This window comes from Hyaena hyaena, unplaced genomic scaffold, assembly GCF_003009895.1.
Source record: "Hyaena hyaena isolate Hyena2069 unplaced genomic scaffold, ASM300989v1 scaffold_21, whole genome shotgun sequence".
Lineage (NCBI taxonomy): Eukaryota > Metazoa > Chordata > Mammalia > Carnivora > Hyaenidae > Hyaena > Hyaena hyaena.
This window is the reverse complement of record NW_024080653.1, coordinates 4,897,084-4,918,718: the sequence shown is the minus strand read 5'-3', so window position 1 is coordinate 4,918,718 and position 21,635 is coordinate 4,897,084. Positions and strand designations below refer to the sequence as shown.

The 21,635-nt window shown below is 60.9% G+C and overlaps 1 protein-coding gene across 1 annotated transcript; it reads right to left on the bottom strand.

Annotated features, from left to right (window-relative positions):
- Positions 1-5,477: 5,477 nt before the first annotated feature.
- On the bottom strand, positions 5,478-12,759 carry CHMP6 (charged multivesicular body protein 6). The gene is made up of 8 exons (XM_039226591.1): positions 12,676-12,759; positions 10,581-10,690; positions 10,350-10,437; positions 10,134-10,220; positions 9,299-9,364; positions 9,013-9,093; positions 6,984-7,038; positions 5,478-6,450 (listed from the first exon to the last, which is right to left on the bottom strand). Exons 1-8 carry the CDS (start codon positions 12,736-12,738, stop codon positions 6,395-6,397), a joined length of 606 nt encoding a protein of 201 aa, XP_039082522.1. The 5' UTR covers positions 12,739-12,759; the 3' UTR covers positions 5,478-6,394.
- Between the last annotated feature and the right edge of the window lie 8,876 nt (positions 12,760-21,635).

Sequence of the window (21,635 nt, the reverse complement as noted above, 5' to 3'; positions counted from 1 at the left end):
GCGCTCCTGTCCGAGGCCCAGACCCCCTCCCCCCTGGCGTGCCATCTTGCCCCGCCCCCACGGTGACGGACCCCCCCCCCCCCCAGGAAGGGGCTCTGCCGCCCACGGTGCCAGCCGCGGACCTGGTCCCCTCTCCCATCTGCTCCCTGACTGGGCACCGCACAGTCCACAAGGTCACACTCGGGGACGTGTGTGCACTTGTTTTTAAGCTGTGGAAACCATTAGAAGCCCCTTTCTTCCTCAGTCCGGCCAGGCCTCCAAGTCTGTGTGTCCGGGGGGCCTGCCCGAGGCTCCCCACTCCCCCCGCCGCCCCCCAGAAAGCTGCCAGTGCGGAAAGGCCGCACTTTGGGTTAGTTTCTCAACGCAGGCACCGGCAAGGTCTCGGGCAGGGGCAGGGGCGGGGGCGGGGAGAGGCCCCGGAGCGCAGGTCCCGGCTGGGCCCTCTCACCGGAGGAGTGGCTGCTTTGTCGTTTGTCCAGTTCTCGCGGGAGGGCTCTGGCCCCCCCCCCCCCCCGGCGGTGGAAGTCCCCTTCCCACGCTTAAAATTTTAATTTCAGCCTCCAGCTGTTCACTGCTAGTAAACAGAAATACGTATGGAATTTTGTGCGTTGACCTAGACGTCTGTGACCCCACTAAAGGTACCTGTTAGTTCTAGTAGATTCCCTGCAGCTTCCTTCGGGATTCTCTGCGTAAGTAGTCAGCTCGCCACAACTAGGAAGTTTCCTTTCTTCCTTCCCAGCACGTGTGCATTTTATTCCTCTCTTGATTATACTGATTAGGACCCTCAACCTGATGCTGAATCGAAGTGGTCAGAGGGGTCCCCTTGCCTGGTTCCCGGGGGGACAGCATTCAGCCCTTTGCCATTAAGCCTGGTGTTAGCTGCAGGATTTGGCAGATGCCTTTTGTTTGTTTTTATTATTATTATTTTAATGTTTACTCATTTTTGAGAGAGAGAGAGGGAGACACAATCTGAAGCAGCTCCAGGCTCCGAGCTGTCAGCACAGACCCTGATGAGGGGCTCAAACCCACAAACTGCAAGATCATTACCTGAGCCAAGGTCAGATGCTTAACCAACTGAGACACCCAGGTGCCCTAGAAACTTTTTTTTGCTTTAATTTATTGTGAGAGCACACGTGTGCACACACACAGCCCAGTGAGGGCCTTGAGCTCAGGGACTGTGAGACCATGCCCTGAGCTAAAATCACTTAGCTAATTGAGCCACCAAGCACCCCAAAACTTTATTTATTAAAAATTTTTTTACAATGTTTTATTTATTTCTGAGAGAGAGAGAGGGAGAGAGAGAGAGTGAGTGAGCAGGGGAGGGGCAGAGAGAGGGAGATACAGAATCCAAAGCAGGCTCCAGGCTCTGAGCTGTCAGCAGAGCCCAAAGCGGGACTCGAACCCACGGACCGTGAGATCATGACCTGAGCTGAAGTCGGACGCTCAACTGACTGAGCCACCCAGGCGCCCCAACTTCTCTTTTTTTAAAAAAAATATATAAGCATTTAACAATTGTTTTTCCCTTAGAGGAAAAGCACTACTTTAGCTAGAATCCATAAATGCTAATGTCTTCATTTTCATTTGATTCAGAATACTCTCATTCCCCTTGTGAATTCCTCTGTCCCGTTCATCTTTTAATATTTGTGGGTCTTTCAGGGATGGGTCACTGATTTCCGGTCATTACATCATGAGAACATAACTGTGTAGGATTTCAATTTTTTAAAAAGTTTATTTGGTTTACCGCCTGGCCCAGAACACGGTCATGCCGGCGAGTGTCTGTGTGTGCTTGACCAGAGCGCGCTCTGCTCTGTGTGTCCCCACAGGACGGGCGTCTAACCGGAGACGCTCCTGGAGCCTCAGTCCTCCCAGGCTCTGCTTCTCGTGCGCTCGAGCCTGCCGCTCTGTGGTGCTCATTTCGGGTTGTGATCACATTAACCCCGCCCCCCCCCCCCCATCTCTGGTGATATTCTCGTCTTGAAATACAGTCCGCCGGTGACATAACCATTCTACCTTTCCTTTGATTAGTGTTTGCAAGGTGTATCTTCCCCCATCTTTTTCTTACCTGCTTTTATATCGGAAGTGGGCTTCTCATCAATAGCACAGAGCCAGGCGCTTTACTGTTGTTTTGTTTTTTAATTCCAATCTGTCAAACTGTCTTTAATTGGTGTGTTTGGACTGGTGATGCCTGACGTAGTTATTAAGAATTGAATGCAGGTTTCCCACCTTATTGTTGGGTTTGCTCCTAGCTCCTCCCCTCCCCCACCTTCTGTCGGGTTATTTGGTAACCTTAGTATCCCACGTTACCTCCTGACTCTTGGGCTGACCTCTGCACTTGAACTGGCCACACTCAAGATTTCCGCCTACATACTGCCCCTCTCACGGCTGATGTGGACTCACCCCCACCCTCGTGGCCCGGTGGTCGGGCACCCACGGAGGCTGAAAATCCCACCTGTGTTAGAAGTTCTGCTTTCAACAACCACACATGCATTTTTTAAAACGTAAAAGGGAAAATTATCTTTTATATTTACTCAGGTGTCGGCCATTTCTGTGGCTCTTCCTCCGGTCCTGAAGACACACACCTCCAGCCGGCACCCCTGCCTGCAGCGGGTGTCTCCTGTAGGGCAGGTCTGCACAACCAGCTCGCTCTTCCCCTTCCCTCCCACGGCGTGTTGTTGTGAGACGGAACTCTAGGCTCACCGGGCTTGTTTTCTGGCACTTTCAAGATCCTGTTTCTCCTTCTTCTGGCCTCCGTGGCTTCTCATCAGAAGTCTGGTCGCTCAGACTGCCGCCCCACTGCACTGGTTTCATTATTACCTGTCAACTTCTGGGTTTCTTTCTCTGCCTTTCACAGTTTAACTATGACCTGTCCAGACACGGGCTTCTTTAGATTTGCCCTGTTTGGGTGGTCACTGCATTTCCTGAATCTGTAAATTCAATCTTTTCCCTAAATGTGAGAAATTTTCAGCCAGTCTTTCTTCAAAAAATTGCCTTCCCTGCTCTGTTTCTTCTCCCTTAGGGTTTCATAACACAATGTTGGATCTTCTGATCCTGTCACACAGCTGGTAACTTCCTCTCCTCTCCAGACCGGATGGCTTCTGTTGGCCGATCTTCTGGCTCACTCGGCTCGGTCTTCCCTCGGATGCCACCTACCTGCTCGAGAGGCTGCTGAGTAATGTTTTAGATTTCTCAGCCCTGAAATTTGCATTTTGTTCTTTTGTATACTCTACTCCTCAGCTGAGATCCTTCCATCTGTTTCCAGCGTGTTCGACTTTACCTTCTGTGACATGGTGACGATAATTGCTTTCACGTGTTTTTCTGATAATTCCACCACCTGGATCTCAGAGTCGGCATCTGTTGATTGTCCTTCCCTTGGAAATGGTCACGTTTCCATAATTCTTTGTATGTTGAGTAACTTGGGATCGTAAATTCGGCATCTTGGCTGCCATGTTGTGTAGACGCTGGGTCAGTCCTCTGGAGAGTGCGGAGGGTTTCAGCAGCCTGTTCACCTGGCTAGTCTAGGCCACAGGCTCCGCCGGGCTCCCGTGGCCAGTGCGTCCAGGGTTCTCGTGCATGTGATGCAGATGGGGTGCCAGGGTCTCCCTCCTGAGTTTGGGGTGCAGCTGATGAGTGACCACGGAGAGGAGCTGGCACCACCAGAGGCCGGTGTTGTCTTGACAATGCCTGACACCATGTCCGATGTCCCCACCCTCCCTGTGGGACGGACAGGGTTGCAGGGAGACCCTACGGGGTGGCCATAGGTGGGAAGGGGACAAATGCCTCCCCGGGGGAGGGCACAGAACCAGGCCAGGGTGCCCCATCCATCCCAGGCACTCCCCCATCTCATCCTGGGTGCCCCCTCCCCAGCCCCCCATTCTCTGCTGTTATGTACGTCCCCTGTTGCCTGTACTGGGGACCAATGTGCATCCAACCAAAATGGCCCCAGTGCCTGGCCCTTCCCCCTGCCCACTCGCTCTTGTCCCAGACCTACGGCCCCCCCGGGCAGCCTTCTCTGGTCAGACGGCTCCACGTCCGCCCCCCGTGATCCTCTCCCACCTGTACTCCCAGCCCCCACTGATCTTGGGTAGGAAACCAGCTCTGCCACCAGGGTTTGAACTCAATCATCTAATATCCGCGGGTCCTACGTCCGTAGATTAGAATGAAGTCGGGTCAGGCTCATATGGCTGGTGTTTTAGGACCAGGGCTCAACGCTGGGCAGGATCAGCGTGGGTCTCATCCTGGCAGGAGGGGCCATGATTGCCCCTTATACGTACACACACAGGGGGCTGGCAACCTTCAAGGCCAGAGCCCAGGAGTCAGCTCAAGGTCACGCGGAGTTTTGGGGCAAAACCTCCCTTGGTGAACAAAATAAACACGTAAAAAGAAAGTGGGTGATTAAGTGGTAGGCAGGATCGAACTTCTCAAACTGAGAGAGGACCAGGTTCCTCCCCCGATTCCTAGGTTGTTTCAGGAGAGGAGGAGCCCCTGGCCCGTGCTGCTGCGGGACGGTAGTTGTGTCCCATCCCAGGGAGCAGGCGGTGCCCAGGCAGTGGGCTGTGCAGACCTGGGCAGGCTGCAGGCGCTCACCAGGAGGGCAGTTGGCACCGGGCAGCCCCAGTGGGGACACCACCGGGGAGGCCAGTCAGTGCACTGGGCTGGGCAGGCTGCACAGACAAGCCCGAGCTCTGGGGGCCTGGGGAGCAGATGGAAAGGAGAGGGATCCACCCCGCTGGCGGAGGTCTGTCTCCCCCCGCCAAGCAGGCCATCCGTTCCCTCCATGCCCTCGGACAGGCAGCTGCAGTGGGACGGGATCACCGGATGGAAAGGCAGCCTGCTCCTCCCTGACTGTCAGGTCTGCCCTCAGGACCCCTGTGCAGGCTTGGGGACAGGTGGCTGTGTTACCAGCAGCCAGACTGGGAATGGCAATGCCTGTTTCCTGCCAAATCCCTCAAATCAGCAGACAGAGAGCCCCCTCCTGGCTGAGGCATGCATTACATCTCAAAATCCTGTCAACCCCTCTGCAACTGGGCTGCATCCCATCATGCCCTCTAGCTGACGGGCATGGAAGCCCCCCTGAGGTGGGACAACCCCATCTTTCTCCCTGCCGTTGCCTGCTGGCTCCCTGGGGCCTGGGGCTTGCCACCCGGGTACCGGGGCTCTAAACCGCCCCCCCTCCTGAAGGCACCCAACTGACAGCCCTCCCTGTGAGGGCCCTGAGGCCGGCCGTGGGGAATGAGTCCGCTGGCGTCCCTTCTACAGGCAGCTGCCCAGGGGTGGTGGCCAGAGCACGGGGCACCCTCAGTGCTGGAGCCCCGGAACAGCGAAGGCCTCCAGCTGCCGCTGCGTCCCCAGCCCCTGGGCGGGTGCTCTCAAGTGAATCCCTTTGGGGGCGTGGGGGTTGTGTTCCAGGGACCCTCAAGGAGCCACACTTGAACCCACCCAGGTACCCCGTGGGCCCCACTCCATGAGGCAACAGACCATGCAGGCATCAGCTTTAATAGGGGGCTGGCCCGTCTGGGGCTCCCTCCTTGTCGGGAGTGAAATGTCGGCAGGATTGTCTAATACCGTAACGAACCGTTAACTAGGGAAGCCATTTCCAGCCTCCGCAGTGTGTGGCCGGAGGCTGTTGGCTGGGGGGGGGCGGGGCGGGGAGCCCTGGGTCTCTGGCAGATTCCTGAGCCCAAGCTGCAGGGAGTCCCAGACAATGGGGGGGCCACACCCACCAGAGGGGAGCCCGTGAGCACCTCCGGGAACCCCAGCAGCGCCTCTGGCTCTCTGGGAACAGCCTTTGCAGCGGGCCGGGCCTCTGCACCCAGGCCCACAGGTGAGGAGGCCCGGTCAGGGCTCCCGCGGCCGTCACTCCACAGGGACGCGTCCCTCCTGGTCCGGCATCCCCAAACGCCGACACAGAAGGGGAGAGCTTTCCACCCCCGAACCGATGGGGAAACTGGGCGGGTCAGGACGCGCCCCGCCAGCTGGCGGGAGCGGCGGAAGTGGAAAAGGTAAGGGAAAGAAGCTAGGTCTGACGCGCCTTCCAAAGAGAGCGAGCTGGGGAGGTGGCGGCCTGCGGAGCCTTGCGGGGCGGGGGACAGGAGCGTGGCCAGCACCAGGAGCCGCGGGCCTGCCTGTGGCCGCAGGGGAATCACAGCCTCAGAAGCTGGGTTTGGCTGGAGGCTGGGAGTGTTGCCGTTCGGTCCCGAGAGGAGAGCGAGACAGCAGCGCAGGCAGAGGCTCTGCAGAGCCGCCCCGTGTCAAGCCCTGCGTGCGCGTCGCTGCTCCAGCAGCACCCGCCCGGCCTGGCGCCGGCCCCGGGGAGCCGGTCGGTTGGGCCGTGCACCGAAGCTCTGTGGGCCCCAGTCTCGGGGCGTCCCCACCAGTCCCACGCAAGAAGGCCGAGTTAGGAGGCTGCCACCAGGTCCCCCTGTTGAGGCCTGGCCTTGACGGGGACTTTTTCTGTAGAGGAAAGAAAGAGGGGTTTGTCGAGTATAGAAGACCCCACGGGAAGAAACTTCCAGAGGAGAAGGAAGGCGGCAAGGAGCCAGGTCCCAGGGCTGTACGCGGGGCTGATGGGTGGGGACCTCGGACACAGCGGCCCTTCACAAGCACTCAGGAGCCCCGCGAGGAGGGACAGGGAGGGGCAGAAAGAAAGGCAAAGGGACCACCAGCCACCAGGGCCCTAGCGGGGTGGGGGGGCCACAGGGCCATGCCACATAGAGAACAGCTGGTCCTGGGGTGGACCCGGCCTTTTCCCAGCTCTGCCTGCGGGACACGCCTACCTGAAGGCTCTTACAAGCCCCCCCCCCGCCCCGCACCAGAAACCGGGCCCAGCCCCCGAGCAGGCCTACAGGCCGCCTGAGCCCCTCACCCACCCAGCTGGGGAGGCAGGAACCAACTCCCACCAAGTGGAAGGGCGGAAGCCTGCAGCCGGGGCATTCCACTTTGTTCTAGAAGGCACGGCCCTTCACGGGACAGAACAGGAAGCATACCTGGCTTCTTCTCGGGGAGGGGCTCTGAAGGGACCTCGGGGAGGTCTATCTGCTCCTGCAAGAGGCAGAGGGAGAGGCGCTGAGACCATCTCAACGAGAGCCCTGCTGTGGAAAGTTCCAGAGCTCCTTCTCCTCAGCTTCCGGCAGCCCTGAGACTGGATTCACCCCAGGGCTTCCCTAGAGATCCCAGTTCACACCCTGGCCGTACAGGACTGACGGCTTCAAACCGGGCGCCCACGCAGCTCGAAGGGCGGAGGGGCAGCGCCGGGGCCGGGTCTGGGGCAGGCCAGCCACCCGGGGGCACTGGGCTGCGTCTCGGACAACACACGGCGGGTTCGCCCCTAGCTGGCTGCTCGGGCTGCTTAGGGGACACCTGGGTCCTCGGGAGGAAGCACACCAGAGGGCAGAGGGTGGCCACACCAACCCCCTGCTCGGCCCGCAGGCCCAGGGAACGGCGGGCTGGTGGGTGCAGTGAGAGGCACCCTGAAACCATGGTCCCGAGATGCAGAGCCCTCGCTCAGGGAGCGCGCACGCCTCGGGCCCGCACGGAGCCAGGCCACAGGTAGAGGGGCGCGGGCCCCGTGCTGCCCAGGGTGTGGCCTGGCCATGGCGGGAAAGAACGCCTATGTGATCGAAAACCCACACGCTGTCCTCCAGGCGGGTGAGGTGTGAGCAGCCAGCACTGCCCTCCAGGGACAAATGCTCAGCCGCGGCAACCTTCTTGGGTGGCCCGGCCGCCTGAGGAACTGTTACCGCGGGGCCAGGCTCTCCCTGCTGCCACGGGGCAGAGGAGGAGCGGCCTCAGCTTAGCACAAATTCTACTTCTCCTAGGAAGGAACACCAGTTGCAAAACCAGGATTGTGTGCTCATGTGAAGCACCCCCATGCTCAGTCCTGCGGCTCCCATCACCTGAGTGAGTGATCGCGCTCAGTCCAGGGGTCCCGTCACCTGAGTGATCGCGCTCAGTCCGGGGGGTCCCGTCCCCTGAGTGATCGCGCTCAGTCCTGGGGCTCCCGTCCCCTGAGTGATCGCGCTGAGTCCTGGGGGTCCCGTCCCCTGAGTGATCGCACTCAGTCCGGGGGGTCCCGTCCCCTGAGTGATCGCGCTCAGTCCTGGGGGGTCCCGTCCCCTGAGTGATCGCGCTCAGTCCGGCGGGTCCCGTCCCCTGAGTGATCGGCTCAGTCCTGGGGCTCCCGTCACCTGAGTGATCGCGCTCAGTCCTGGGGCTCCCATCCCCTGAGTGATCGCGCTCAGTCCTGGGGGTCCCGTCCCCTGAGTGATCGCGCTGAGTCCTGGGGGTCCCGTCCCCTGAGTGATCGCGCTCAGTCCTGGGGCTCCCGTCCCCTGAGTGATCGCGCTGAGTCCTGGGGGTCCCGTCCCCTGAGTGATCGCGCTCAGTCCTGGGGGTCCCGTCCCCTGAGTGATCGCGCTCAGTCCTGGGGGTCCCGTCCCCTGAGTGATCGCGCTCAGTCCTGGGGGTCCCGTCCCCTGAGTGATCGCGCTCAGTCCTGGGGGTCCCGTCCCCTGAGTGATCGCGCTCAGTCCTGGGGGTCCCGTCCCCTGAGTGATCGCGCTCAGTCCTGGGGGGCCCGTCCCCTGAGTGATCGCGCTGAGTCCTGGGGGTCCCGTCCCCTGAGTGATCGCGCTCAGTCCTGGGGGTCCCGTCCCCTGAGTGATCGCGCTGAGTCCTGGGGGTCCCGTCCCCTGAGTGATCGCGCTGAGTCCTGGGGCTCCCGTCCCCTGAGTGATCGCGCTGAGTCCTGGGGCTCCCGTCCCCTGAGTGATCGCGCTGAGTCCTGGGGCTCCCGTCCCCTGAGTGATCGCGCTCAGTCCTGGGGCTCCCGTCCCCTGAGTGATCGCGCTGAGTCCTGGGGGTCCCGTCCCCTGAGTGATCGCGCTCAGTCCGGGGGGTCCCGTCCCCTGAGTGATCGCGCTCAGTCCTGGGGGGTCCCGTCCCCTGAGTGATCGCGCTGAGTCCTGGGGGTCCTGTCACCTGAGTGATCGCGCTCAGTCCGGGGGGTCTTATTACCTGAGTGATTGCATTCAGCTCCTCCAGGATGGCATCTTCATCCTCCTGAGTGAAGCTTCCTGCCAGCAGCTCATCTATTTGCTGCAAAGGAAGGAGCAGAGGTGAGGACCGTGGCCAGGCGGGGGTGGAGGGCGACGTGGCCGCTTGAGGAGGAAGGAGGCAGTCCGTCGCTCAAGGCCCCCCTCGCTGAGAGGAGGCGAGCGCCAGCAGCTTGGGAAGGCACAGCCCTTGAGGGCGGCCGGGCACTCGGGGTTGGGGACGCCCCCGCTGGCCCAGTGACACCTACCCGCTGGTACTCCACGGCCTCCTGGGTCTCCTCCAATATCCGCTCCACTTCTTCTATGGACATCACCTGATCGGTTGGGAGGCTCGTCAGTGAGGCAGGTAACAGCCCGTCACGCGGGGTCACCCGGACTGACAGGGCACGAGCCAGGCCAGGCGGATGCGATGTGGCTCTGGGAGTTTCTGCTGCAGGCCGGCCCCGCCCGCAGGGGCTCTGGGGCCCTGGGGCTCGCTCTTTTCAGAAGCCTCGCCTGCACTGCCCAGACTCCCGCTGGCCCGTTGCCCCCAGACCCTCGGGCTCCCCAACCAACCCGAGCAGGTCCAGGTAGAAATAAGTAAAACTTGACTTGATTTCTTCTAGGTTCAAAGGAACACGCGGACTTGCTGGGCTGGGACACACCGGGACAGCCGGGAAAGCCGTGGGTGCATCGCCATCTGCTCGTCACCTCTCCGGTGGCCCAGGGCCTCTCTGGGCCTCACCTCCCCTTTGGCCACCCACACCTGGGCTGCTTCCTGTGATGAGGGCGAGTTCACCTCCTCCGGGAAGCCCTGCCAATTAGTTCGCACACCCTCACGCTCTCACTGGACTCTGCCTCTACCTGGGCACGTGGACCCACTTTATCATCTGCGTCTGTCACCCCATTCTCGGGTCATCACCCCGAGTGAGTCTGCCCCCAACACCCTCTCCCGGGAGCCACCGGCTTGCCCACATTCCCACCTGGCACAAACGCCTCTTTGGCAATGGCCTGGGCATGGGTGTGGCCTCAGGAACAAGCCCCGCCCCCTCCTTCCACAGAGCCCTGTCCTCTCCCCTCCCCCACCCCCGGCCCAGGACCCACCTGGTGCATCTTCTTCAGACACTCATTTCCAATCTGCAGCCCTTCGACCACCTTCATTTCAATCTGGGTGAACTCAATATTCTGGACCTGGGCGGGAGGGCAAAGCGGAGCGGGCAGTCAGGGGCCTGCCTTCGGCACCCCTGCCCCCACCTCCCCCCCCCACGTGTCCCCCCCCCACCCCACCCCCGCCTCCCTGCTGGCCCCGCCCCCGCCTACCATCGTTTCCAGGCTGGTGATCTGGTTTTCTGTCTTGTCCAGAAGCTGCTCCCGGTACCGCTTCTTCTTGAGCAGCAGCTTGGCCCGTCTGCAGAGGGAACGGGCAGGAACCCGGCAGCCGTGCCCGTCGGCTGGCCTTGCCTGGCACTAACCTCCCGCCCGGCCGACCCCCCCCAGGCCCCCAGGGGCCCAACACCCGCTGTTGCACAGCCTGCCCAGGGCCCTACTCACTCCTTCCTCCCGTCCCGCAGGAGCTGCCGGGCGATCTCCCGCTCCCTCTCCAGCTGCTGGGTGATCCTCCTCTGGTACTGCTTCAGCTTATCTCGCTGCTGCTTCAGTTGCTGCGCGAGAGAGCAGGCCCGGTCCGCACACACGCTGCCCCTGCCCCCCCGCACCGGCCCCCCCTTAGCACCTGGCCGGCCGCCCCGCCCTCTGAAGCACAGTTCTACGTGGGGACAAGTCTGCCCCCCAGGGCACGCGTGGCAGCGTCTGGAGACACCTGCGGCTGGGGGGGCTGGGGGAGCTGCTGCTGGCGTCAGCGGGCGGAGGCCAGGGACGCCGCTTGCATCCTGCCGTGCCCGGGCTGGCCCCGGCACAGACGGTGACCCAGCCCGGTGTCCACAGCGCAGAGGTGCGGATCAGAGAGTGTCGCCAGTGCCTCAGAGGTTCAGAGGCAGCACAGAAGGGCCCCAGAGAGCCAGCGCGCTACCCGGCCACAGCGAGGGTCTGGGGCCTCCCCTCCCGGCTTCAGACATTCCTGCCATCAGGGAACACACAGATGGCGCATCTGCAGGCCTGGCCTCGCCAAGCACCCAGGACCCTCGTGTACTGTCCCGGAAAGGGTGGACTGCCGTTTACACGTCAGTCAACTCTGCCTTTTCTTAGGCCATTCCATTTCTTCCAAATTTCATCACTTCAGACAGGGCATTTCTCAAACGTAGGTTTTATCTTTAGGATCCGTTGCTGTGACTTAACTAAAGCAAGGCGCAAGTGTTTCTTTAAGACTCAGTATAGTGAGAACTCTCCTGCTAGTGTAGACATGTCTGCAGGGGCTTCTCAGGGTCCCTCCAAGCACATTCTCCGGCGCACCAGGTGGCCTGTGGGTCGGGCCAGATGGCTGCACGCCTTCTCCTTGCTTGCAGTGAAAGGTGCCCACCATCCTGGCCCCACGGCCCAGAGACACCATGGCTAGCCTGCGTGGCCAGTCTTCTCAGCTGTGGCTGCTGGTCCTCCCCAGGGGCTGACCCCACCCCTACCCCTGCCCCTCCGCACCCCTGCCCCCGGGGCCATTAACCCAGCTGGCAGAGTACAAAGTACGGAAGAAGCTAAAAGCAGCAGGTGTGGCCAAGCTGCCATATTTGCAAAACAAGGGGTATCGGTGGAGGGTCACGGGACAGCACACTGGGGCATGGAGTTTCTCAGCTCAGCTTTCCATCCTAGGAACACACCACACAGTAATTTGTTTTATGGTGTGCAAACCGCGTTGTTAAAGCCTGGACTGCACCAAACCATCCCTGCCAAGTAGAAAGGCCTGGAAGAGAACCCAAAGGGGAGTCCTGGAAGAGAGTCACCTCGGGGGCTCCCGCCTGCCAGAGCTCTCCGCCAGGGATGCCTGCCTCCCTGCCGGGCGCCCCACTTCCCATGCAGCACCCCGCGCTGTTCGGGTTTTCTCTAGCGAAGCATGCCTGTTTCTTCTCTATCTGGGGAGCTTCGGCTAAGAATCTTTTATGACAGGGTTTCAGAAACCGGGTGTGGGGGGGGGATCTGTCATTTGTTTCTCTCTTAGTACAAAATCACGTATTTTTGCTGCAGAAATTTTTGGGAAGAAAGCAAAGGTACACTCTGCTCAAATTCTGGACCACCTCCTTCCTGGTCGTGCTTCTCCTTGCAAACTGGGTTCCTCTTGACGCGCCTTTGCACGGAAACGAACTTTCCTCCCGGAGCCCCCCGGGAACAGCGGCGCCGAGGCCGCGGCGGACGAGCCCACCGCCCTCGCTCAGCGCCGGGGCACCGCAGGGGCCGCACACGCTCGGCCCCAGAACCGGCAGCGGCCACACGGCGGGGCGGCCCGGAACGTGGGGCTCGGGACCCGCCACCTGCGAGCGCGCGCTCCCCGGGACACCAGGTGTGACCAGGACTCGGCGCGACACTCGGCGCCGCCCCCCCGAAACCGCGGCTCCGTCTAGTCCCCGCGCCGGTCGCCGGCAGCCCGCGGTCCGGCGCTGCGACGCGGCCGCGAGAAGCCCGCCCGGCGGAGCGGCAGGCCGTCCCGCGGCCGCAGCTCCGCCTCGGTCTCCCCGCCGTCGCCGCGGGGCCCGGCTCTCACCAGGACGGCCTTGTCTTGCTCTGTGACCCGGCTCTGCTTCTTGCGGCCGAACAGGTTGCCCATGGCGCCCCGGCCCGCGGCCCCGCCCGCCGCCCCCCTCCCGGCCTCCGTACCCCGGCCCCGCCCCCCTACGGCGGCCGCGCAGGGCCAGGCGCCGCGGAAGGCGAAACGTGTGCGGGCGAGAGGACGGCGGGTCTCGGGTTCGAATCCGCCCTCGCACTGCTGGCAACGGTGACACAGTGACACTGCAGGCTCGGCCCGGGCAGCCCTAGTTGATGCATTTCACGTGCACTTGCAGAACGTCCCCAGCGGTGCAAACGAAGACTGAAAGTTCCAGTCTCCTGTTTAGGTGCGATCCTTGCACGGTAACCGGCAGAAGGTCTCCACAGCCCCCCGGCTGGTGCTGACCGCGAAATGCTGCGTTTAGTGCTGTTATGTACGACCTGTGGGCTTACAGGTGTCCACGGAGACGCCACCTGGGCAGCTCATGTCCACGCGGCCCCGCGGCCCGGCTGTCTCAGCTCCTGGTTCTGTGTCCCCCCACCTTGCAGAAGCCTCTGGCCCTTGGGGGTAAAACCCTTCAGGAGGCTTTGCAGGGGGAGCTACTGACCTCCGCAGCCCCGGTTCCCACCTGTGCATTCTGGCTGTGGGCCCCGCGTTCGGGGGGTGCGCAGCCCGATCAGCCTCTCCGGACCATCCTGATGACGGAGCATAAGGCAGGCGGAGGGCCGAGCCCCCGCCCGCATCCCCCCCCCCCCCCAGGTGGGTTGTGTGTGACACTCCTCAGGCACTCCTGGCTGCTCAACGACAAAGGAAAGGATAGAAAACAAATGGTTAGCCTGTCGTTAAGAGCCTCTATCGGTTTATAAATATCTTAATACAGTTACAAAAACCGGGCAATCTTATATATAAGTCCAGGGACTCCCTACTGTGTTCATGTTAATGCTTTGCTAGAGGGAGAAACAACCTTAACTTGACCACAGAGAGGCCTCCAGGAATCTGAGAGTCTTTAGCACATGAAAGTCTCTTTGGAAACCTCCCCCAAGTCCACAGTATATAACCAGTCCCTCCTCACGACCCCAGTGCAGCTCTTCCCGCCCACGGGTCCCATCCCGAGTAGTGAGTTTAGTAAGTTCACCTTTTTGCACCAAACACATCTACAAGAATCCTCTCTTGGCTGTCAGCTCGGAACCCCACCATCGCCCCGGAACTTCTTCAGTCCTGTACCCTAGTCTGTAATGGGCCAGCCTAGTGGCTCGTGGGCAGCGGGCACCTAAGTGAGCAATCCCACAGCATGAGCCCGATGCCTCACTTCCTTCTGTGAAATGACTTCCTGGGTCACAAGCTGTGCCGTGCGGGCAACGTGACGGCCAGCCTCCAAGTCACACCGGCGCCGCTCTGGCCGCAGCACTGCAGGCGGGAAGGCAGGTCCATATCCAGAGGAAGTGCTTATTCCAGTGAGGACAAGTCCCTGGCTCATGATGAGGGGGTTCTGATTAGCCAGCCCGCCATCAGGTGGCTGGCTGGTACCACAGGGAGTGGTGCTATTTGGGGGGTTCAGTGCTGCTGACCAGCTGGACACTCAGAAGTCGTGGTGGCCAGGTGAGCCCCCAGCCTCCATCCCTGCTCCCACGGCCACATTGTTCGTGGGCCCACCGAGCACTGGGAGGCAGGGGAAAGGCCTTCAGTGCGGTGAGTCACGTCAGGTTCTGGTCACCTGTCATATGAGGCAGGTGCTATTCCAGGAGGCTGCCCGTATATTTCGTTCTGGACACCCTGACACTCTGATTAGCCAGAGATATCTGTGATCCAGCACCGTGAGCCTCAGTGTGTCCCAGCCGCCTGTTAGAGTAGGTCCCAGCCTTGGTCGGAGACGGCTGTGGGACCACACAGCCTGCCCGGGGCAAAGAAAGGCTCCAGACAGAGGCTGAGAGCCAGAGCTGGTCCGTAGGAGAGCCCACCAATTGGCCAGGAAACTCACTAGGGGGCACATGGGAGCCGCAGAAACGCTCCTCCAGGGCTGAGAATCTTGCTGGATGTGGGACAGGCTGGAGGAGGTTGGCCAGAAGCAGCTACAGGTGGGGAGGAACTCACCGAACAGCCTCCCGCGTCCCGCCCCCTGGCAGCGGAGAGGCAGCTGGAGACAGCAAGGGAGCCCCTTCCTCTGCCTGGCCCGGCAGTGTGGCTCCAGCACTGTGCTGCTGAAGTCCCCGTCAAGCCAGCTGGCAAAGGAGAAATGCCGGCCGGTCTGGCTGCCCCGTCACCAGCCGGCCAAAGTAGCGGAGTCCCGGGTAAGCCTTCACACGCGGCTCGAGTGGTGCTCCGTGACTTCCGGACGCTCAGTCGTGGAACTCAGCCCCCAAGTCCAAGGGGCCTGGCCTGCGTGGAGAGGGCTGCCAGTCAGCATCCCTTGCTAGCCACGCGGGGGCGCTGCGGTCTCGGAAAGGCAGGTTTCCGGCTGAGCCTTCCCGGTGGGTCGGCCTGCACGTGTTCATATTCCGTTAGGGACCTCGTGGCAGATCTCTCTTCGCCCGATCTGGATTATCTGCTTAGCGATTGGCGCGAGCTTTCCCAGACTGTCCATCGTTCTCGGACCGGGGGCACCTGACCAGCTGGCCAGTGGCGAAGATGTCCCTCATGACTGCTGCTCCCACAGCTGAGCTCGGCTCACCGCTGGGTCTTGCCCCTCTGGTTCCCAGGGGAAATCAGGGGACCCAGTTTTGATGGCAGCACCTCTACTGTCATTCCTGGCCCGCAGAGCGCTCTTCAAGGGCCTGAGGTCCTCACCAAGGGCTTCTCAGGGCCTCTGTCGAGGCAGTGTGCTTTGGGCCACAGTGAGAGACTCAGGCCAGGTCCTCACCTGCCTGAGTCCTTGGGGTCTTTCCCATGTTATGTTATAACAAGCCACTTCTGGCGGCTCAACTGTGCTAAAATCCGAGTTTCCAGGAACAAAGGGGCAAACTGTCAAGGAAGGCCCATCACAACTGAAAGCAAGTGGTGGGGCCCAGGGGGTCGGCAGGGGGCCACCGCTGGGAGCTGCCATGCGCGCCTGTGCGGACCTTCTGCGGCTCTCCGGCTTGTCGGCAAAGTCTTGGTGTTCCTGGGGTGCGGTCTTGAGGAGAACCAGGTCCCCTTAGCAAGTAACTGCCTGGGTGTGGTCTGCATGTGGGGGGTGGGGCTCTGTCCGGGAGGAGGGTCTCCTCTGCTGCCAGCCAGGCCTCCTGGCGGCGGGGCGATTGCTCATAGGTCTCTGTACACACACCCCTGCCCTCCCTCCACTCCAGGCTCTGACCTGGCGACACTCAGTGTGCTCTGGGACCCTACGAGCCAGGGACGAGGCCTGGGGAATGAGTTCCGGTCCTGCCCCAAGAAACATGGTCTCCTTTCATAGCAGCCCTCTAACATTTTCTGATTTTCTGAGTCCACCTTGAAACTGGAGATTGAAAGCACCTTGCTTTAAAAACGTAATCTGCCCAGGGCGGCCAGAAATGAGCAGCCCGCCCCACCGTTCCCCAGGGCGCTGCTCTCCGGCTGTCCCCGGACGCTGGCTGTCAGGAAGCACCCCCTTCCCCGCAGTCGGAGGCGCGCCTTGACACAGCACGTGTCGCTGCCCAAACCCTATTTTTCACAGACAGCGATCGGCTGCTCAGGCGGCCGCGACAAATTGCACAGACCTAGCGGCCGAAACAGAGCCTACTGCCCCACAGTCCAGCGGCCGGTGTGCAGGTGGGGGCAGGGCCCGTTCCCTCTGGGGCTCTGGGGGGGGGGGTCTGGCATCTTGGCTTGTAGGCGCATCACCAGGGTCTCTGCCTCTGTGGGCACACGGGCTCCCCGCGTGCGTGTCACTGCCCAGATTTTCCCTTTTCACAAGGTACCACTCATACCGGGTGAGGCCCCCCGATGCCCTCCTGGTGTCTTTGTTACATCTGTAAAGACCCTGTTTCCAAATCAGATCACAGTCACAGGTACTGGGGGTAGGAATGCAATCTATGAATTTGGGGGGGGTCACAGTTCAACCCATAGCGCGATAAGGAGCTTATCATTTCCTACGACGCATGCTGGGTTCCTGCCTTCGAGGGTCCCTTGGAAGCGGTGATACAAACAGCTGCCTCACTCACCTTCGCTCGGTCACCTCTCTGCGCATCTCAGGCTGAAGGCTGTGACACGGAGATTCAGTGCTCCTACATCACCGGGGGGCCGCAGGGATGAAGGCGGGGTCCCATCACTGGATCTCCTGGGCACAGAGACTCCACAGTTTGCTTGGCATCAGTGACCACTGTCTCCAGCCCTGGGCGACACAAAGGCCCGCGGCGGGCTCACCGCTGCCAGGGGGCGACCGCTCGGATACCCCTAAGGGTGGAAAGCAGCCCAGAATCCCGATGTGGCTTCCGGGGAAGGTTCCAGTGGGGAGGTGGCATTTGGGGTGGCCATTCCAAGACGCGCAGACCCAGGGGACGGCAGTGTGAAAACGTGGTTTTTGTGGTGAGCCACCATCCACAGGGGCGCTGGCGGCCCCCATGGAGTGACCCCAGGCCTTCTGGTGCAGGTGACATAAGCTGAACTTGAGCCAGCTCGGGCTGGGGGGGAGCCCACTGCGTGGGGACGAGACGCCCCCTCTGCGCACCGGGTCCTGGTGCTCTGGACCTGCTCCCCGACATGCGCTCTGATTGGCCTCCCTCCCTGGGCCGGGGAGGCTGATTGGCTGAGCCTGGATGTCTGGACTTCCTCTTCTCGTGGCCCCAGGACACCTGCTGTCCCCGACAGAGCCTTCGTGGGGGCTGTGGGTCATGCTAACGCCCGGCTCAGGCCAGGACACCCCGGTGGAGGCCGAGTTGGGGGCCGGCTTCTGGGGTACATACGTGTGTTAAGAGTTTTCAGGGGTTCTGGTCAGGGGATCCTGGGGGTCAGACTACGGAGGCAGTGACAGAAATAGAAGAGAATATGGGAGGAGCAAGGGAACATTCTGGAAGAAGTCAAAGAATCTGGGCAAATTCCCAGGGATTGGGTGTGAGTCCAGGAAATGGTGTTGAAGATGCAAGTGAGGGTGTTGGCTTGACCCCCGCGTGGACACTGCGGTGGACCCTGGTGGACCTGGGCAGCCCGGGGTTGGGGGGTGAGCCTGCGGGGGACCCCAGGGCAGGCATCCTTCGGAAGGCTGGGGAGGGGAGGCAGCTCTGAGAGGTCGGGACTGCAGGGGGAGGCCCAGCAGAGGCCCTTGAGGGAGTGGAGACGCTGGGCTGCAGCGGGTCAAGCGCGGAGACTCGCCCTGTAGAGGGCTGAGGACGGAATAGACGCGGGAAGAGGCCGCCCACCTCCTTCCGGGAGCCCCCGCGGGGCGCTGGGTCTGGTGGCGGGCGCGCAGCGGTGCGTCCCGCGGCGGCCACGCGGTGGCGCTGCAGGACAGCCTAGCGGCCTCGAGGCAGCACCAAAGCCTGGACGTGGCGCCAGCGGCCAGCAGAGACCCCGCCCCCACCCCCGCCCAGCACCAGGCACCTGCACCCTGGTGTCGCCACACCCAGTGTCCCCATACCTGAACGCGCGGCACTTCACACCCCGGCACCTGGCACGCAGCAGTCAGTGGCCCTTGGGGGTCCTTGCAAGAAGGCGGGTGGGAGACGCCCTCTGTAGGGTGGAGAGCTACCTGGACTGGGCTCTGCCGTGGGTCTGCTGCGCTGGCAGCACTCATCACTCACGCACCCGTCTGCTCAGTCATGCGTGCACGCATTCATTCATCCCCCGTTCAGAACTCATTCATTCATCCATCCGTCTACTCACTTAGAGGCTACCACGTGCAGGCCGGCCCTGCTCTGGCTGCTGACACGGGTTTGCATGTGGCCTGGAGTCGCCAGATGGCCTGGTGTTTTGATGGGACTGGAGAACTTCGAGATGATGGTCAGGAAAGCCTTCCTGGAGGAGGTGGCATCTGGTCTCAGCGGGACCCCAGACGGGGGACAGTGAGGGGGCAGTGTGGGAGAGGGGACAGGGCCCCTGGCTTGTTGGATTCTGGTTCTCCGCTAGGCAGAGGCTCTAACTGGGGAGGGGCTGATCTAACCTGGATTGTTAGAGGTGGTTGGGGAGGGCGTGGGGGGAAGCGGCCCTGGAGACCAGAAGGGGCCGTCCTGGTGAGTGCGGGGGCGGGGGGGGAGGTGGTCATGAGCAGGGGGTGGATGGCGGTAATCACCGCAGACACACACCTGTCTACTCCGCTGCCTGTGAGGGGGACACGGGGGGACAGGCAGAGGAGCTTGTCCCCTGCCTGAGGTGGAGCAGGACTTTGAGCCCCCAGCCCCAGTGGGACAAGGGATGGGAGGGGCCTGTTGCGCTGTAGTGGCCTCAGGGGGAGTGATGGCGGCCTGAACAGGCGTGGGGAGCACGTGGGGGCGGGGGGGGCGCCCGGTGGGTGCTGAGCTGCCCCGGTCACGCTGCCCCCACGTGCGGTGGTCTCAGGCCCAGGAAGGGTGACAGCGAGTGGGAGAGCAGAGAAGGGCCTGCAGGGAAGGGACGAGGTGGGGAGGGTCTGCCTCTCAGCTGCTGCCGCAGGACCTGCAATGGCAAACGCGCTCCGAGAGGGCCCCGGGGTCGTCCCCTCCCACACAGCGCGAGCGCCTCTCTGGGGGATCAGCTGACACTAGGTCAGAAAGGATGCAGGGGCCTCTGCTGGCGGCGGCTGGACCGCGGCCCCCGTAGGAAGCCCTGAGCCGGAACCGCTGCGTGGCCGCCGCGCACCTGGGGCTCAGACACTGAGGTGACGGCGGTCTTGCTGTGGGCCGCTGACCCGGACCTCCCTGTCCCGCAGCAGCCGCTGACAGACGCACTGTCACAACATGTCCCTAAACTCAGCGCTCAGAAGCTGCTTAGCCGCCCGCCGGGGCTCTTGGGCCCCCCTCCCGAGCTGGTCGCTGGCTGTGGGCGGGAGTCGTCCCCACAGGGCTGCCCGGTCACCATGCGGATCTTCCCGGAGAGCCTGGCACCAGGGCTGCGGGCTTCGTGCCGCTACCGTGGCAGGGCCCTGGGGCTGCCCGGTCTGGGCAGGTCCTCATTCAAGGTGCCTCCGGGCCCTTTGTGTCCCCAGAGCCCTGGCCTTACTGGCCCCACCAGGCCCCTGCAGCCCTGCCCTCCCTCTTGACCTGCGTGGACTTAGGAGGGTTTCCATTTCCTGCAAGCAAAGCCCCGACTCAGACCGGGACCGGCCCACAGCCCCGCTCCGAGCCCGCTTTCTCCCGCCACTTTGTCTTGTCAGTTTTTTCGTGAGGTGAAGTTCACACAGCACACGGTTCATCTTTTAAAGTGAACATTTCAGGGGCACTTGGGTGGCTCCGTTGGTTGAGGATGTGACTTTTTTTTTAATTTTAGTTTTGAGAGAGAGAAAGAGGGAATGGGGGAGGGTCAGAGAGAGAGAGAGAAGCGGCTCCAGGCTCTGAGCTGTCAGCACAGAGCCTGACGTGGGGCTTGAACTCATGAACCATGAGATCATGACCTCAGCAGAAGTCAGACACTTAACTGACTGAGCCCCCCAGGTGCCCCATAAACATCTAACTCTTGATTTCAGATTCTTCCTCTCCTCCTCTCTCTCTCTGCCCCTTCCCCACTCATGCTCTCTCTCAAAATAAACAAACTTAAAAAAAAATAAAATGAACAATTTAGTGCATTCACAGTGTTGTGCAACCACTACCTCTATGTATTTCTAGAACATTCCCCCACCCCAGGAATGCACTCCACACCCATTCAGTAGTCACTGCCCAGCCCCCCTCCCCCAGCCCCTTGTAACTGCTGGTCTCTCTGTTTCTGTGGATTTGAAGATTCTGGATATTTCATAAAAGAGGAATTCCAGGGGTGCCTGGGGGGCTCAGTTGGTTAAGCGTCCCACTTGATTTCGGCTCAGGTCATGATCTCATGGTTAATGGGATCAAGCCACGTATTGGACTCTGCGCTGACAGCATGGAGCCTGCTTGGAATTCTTTCTCCCCTTCTCTCTACTCCTTCTCCACTCATGCGTGTGTGTGTGTGCGCGCGCGCGCGTGCCCGTGTGCTCTTTCTCTCTCTCAAAATAAATAAATAAATAAGCATTAAAAAAGAAGAGGAATTCCACACTACATGGTCTCCTGCAGCTGCCCTCTTTCACTCACCAGGCTTTCCATGTCCATCCACTTGGTAGCCTGTGTGAGCACTTCCTTTTGAGAGGTGAGTACGATTTCATTGTATGGAGAGACCACCTTTGTTTATCTGTTCATACATCAGTCGACACCCAGGTTGATTCCACCTTCTGCTGTGGTGAGAGGCGCTGCTGAGGACAAGCTCCTGTGTGGACATGTGTTCTTGTTTCTCTGGGGCGCATCCAGGACTAGACTCCCTGGATAACATGGGACTCCAGGCTCCTGAGCACTAGGCTTTTCCATAGCAGCTGCACAGTGTGTGTCCCCCTGGCTGTGTGCTGGGGCTCCGCTCTCTCCACATCCCAGACAGCGCTCGCTGCGTCCCGTCTTTCTGATTCTGGCTGGTCCAGGGGGTGTGGAGTGGTATCTCACTGTGGTTTTGATTTGTATTTTCCTCATAACTAACGACGCTGAGCATCCTTCTGTGCGCTTGCTGGCCATCCGTGTACCTTCTTTGGAAGAATGCCTGTTCAAGGTCTTCGCCCATTTTTGAATCGGGTCGTCTGTCTTTTGGGTGTTGAGTTGTAAGAGCTTTTTATGTGTTCTGGATATTAAACCCTTATCAGGTATATGATCTGCAAACATTTTCTCCAGAAACGTTTTCTGTAGATTTTCTTAAGATTCTTGGTAGTATTTTTGATGCACAAACTTCATTTTATTTATTTATTAAAAATTAAAAAAATTTTAAACATTTATTTTTGAGAGATAGAGAGACAGAGTGTCAGCAGAGGAGGGCAGAGAGAGAGAGGACAAGTTGGGGAGGGGCAGAGAGAGAGGGAGACACAGACTCTGAAGCAGGCTCCGGGA

What these genes read in the sequence shown, in the direction of transcription:
- CHMP6 (XM_039226591.1), bottom strand. Translation starts at nt 12,738, where the DNA reads ATGGGCAACCTGTTCGGCCGCAAGAAGCAGAGCCGGGTCACAGAGCAA. An exon ending in CTGCGGGACGGGAGGAAGGA is followed by an intron (nt 10,438 to 10,580) that starts GTGAGTAGGGCC and finishes TTCCCTCTGCAG; the next exon opens with ACGGGCCAAGCTGCTGCTCA. An exon ending in GTCTGAAGAAGATGCACCAG is followed by an intron (nt 9,365 to 10,133) that starts GTGGGTCCTGGG and finishes CCAACCGATCAG; the next exon opens with GTGATGTCCATAGAAGAAGT.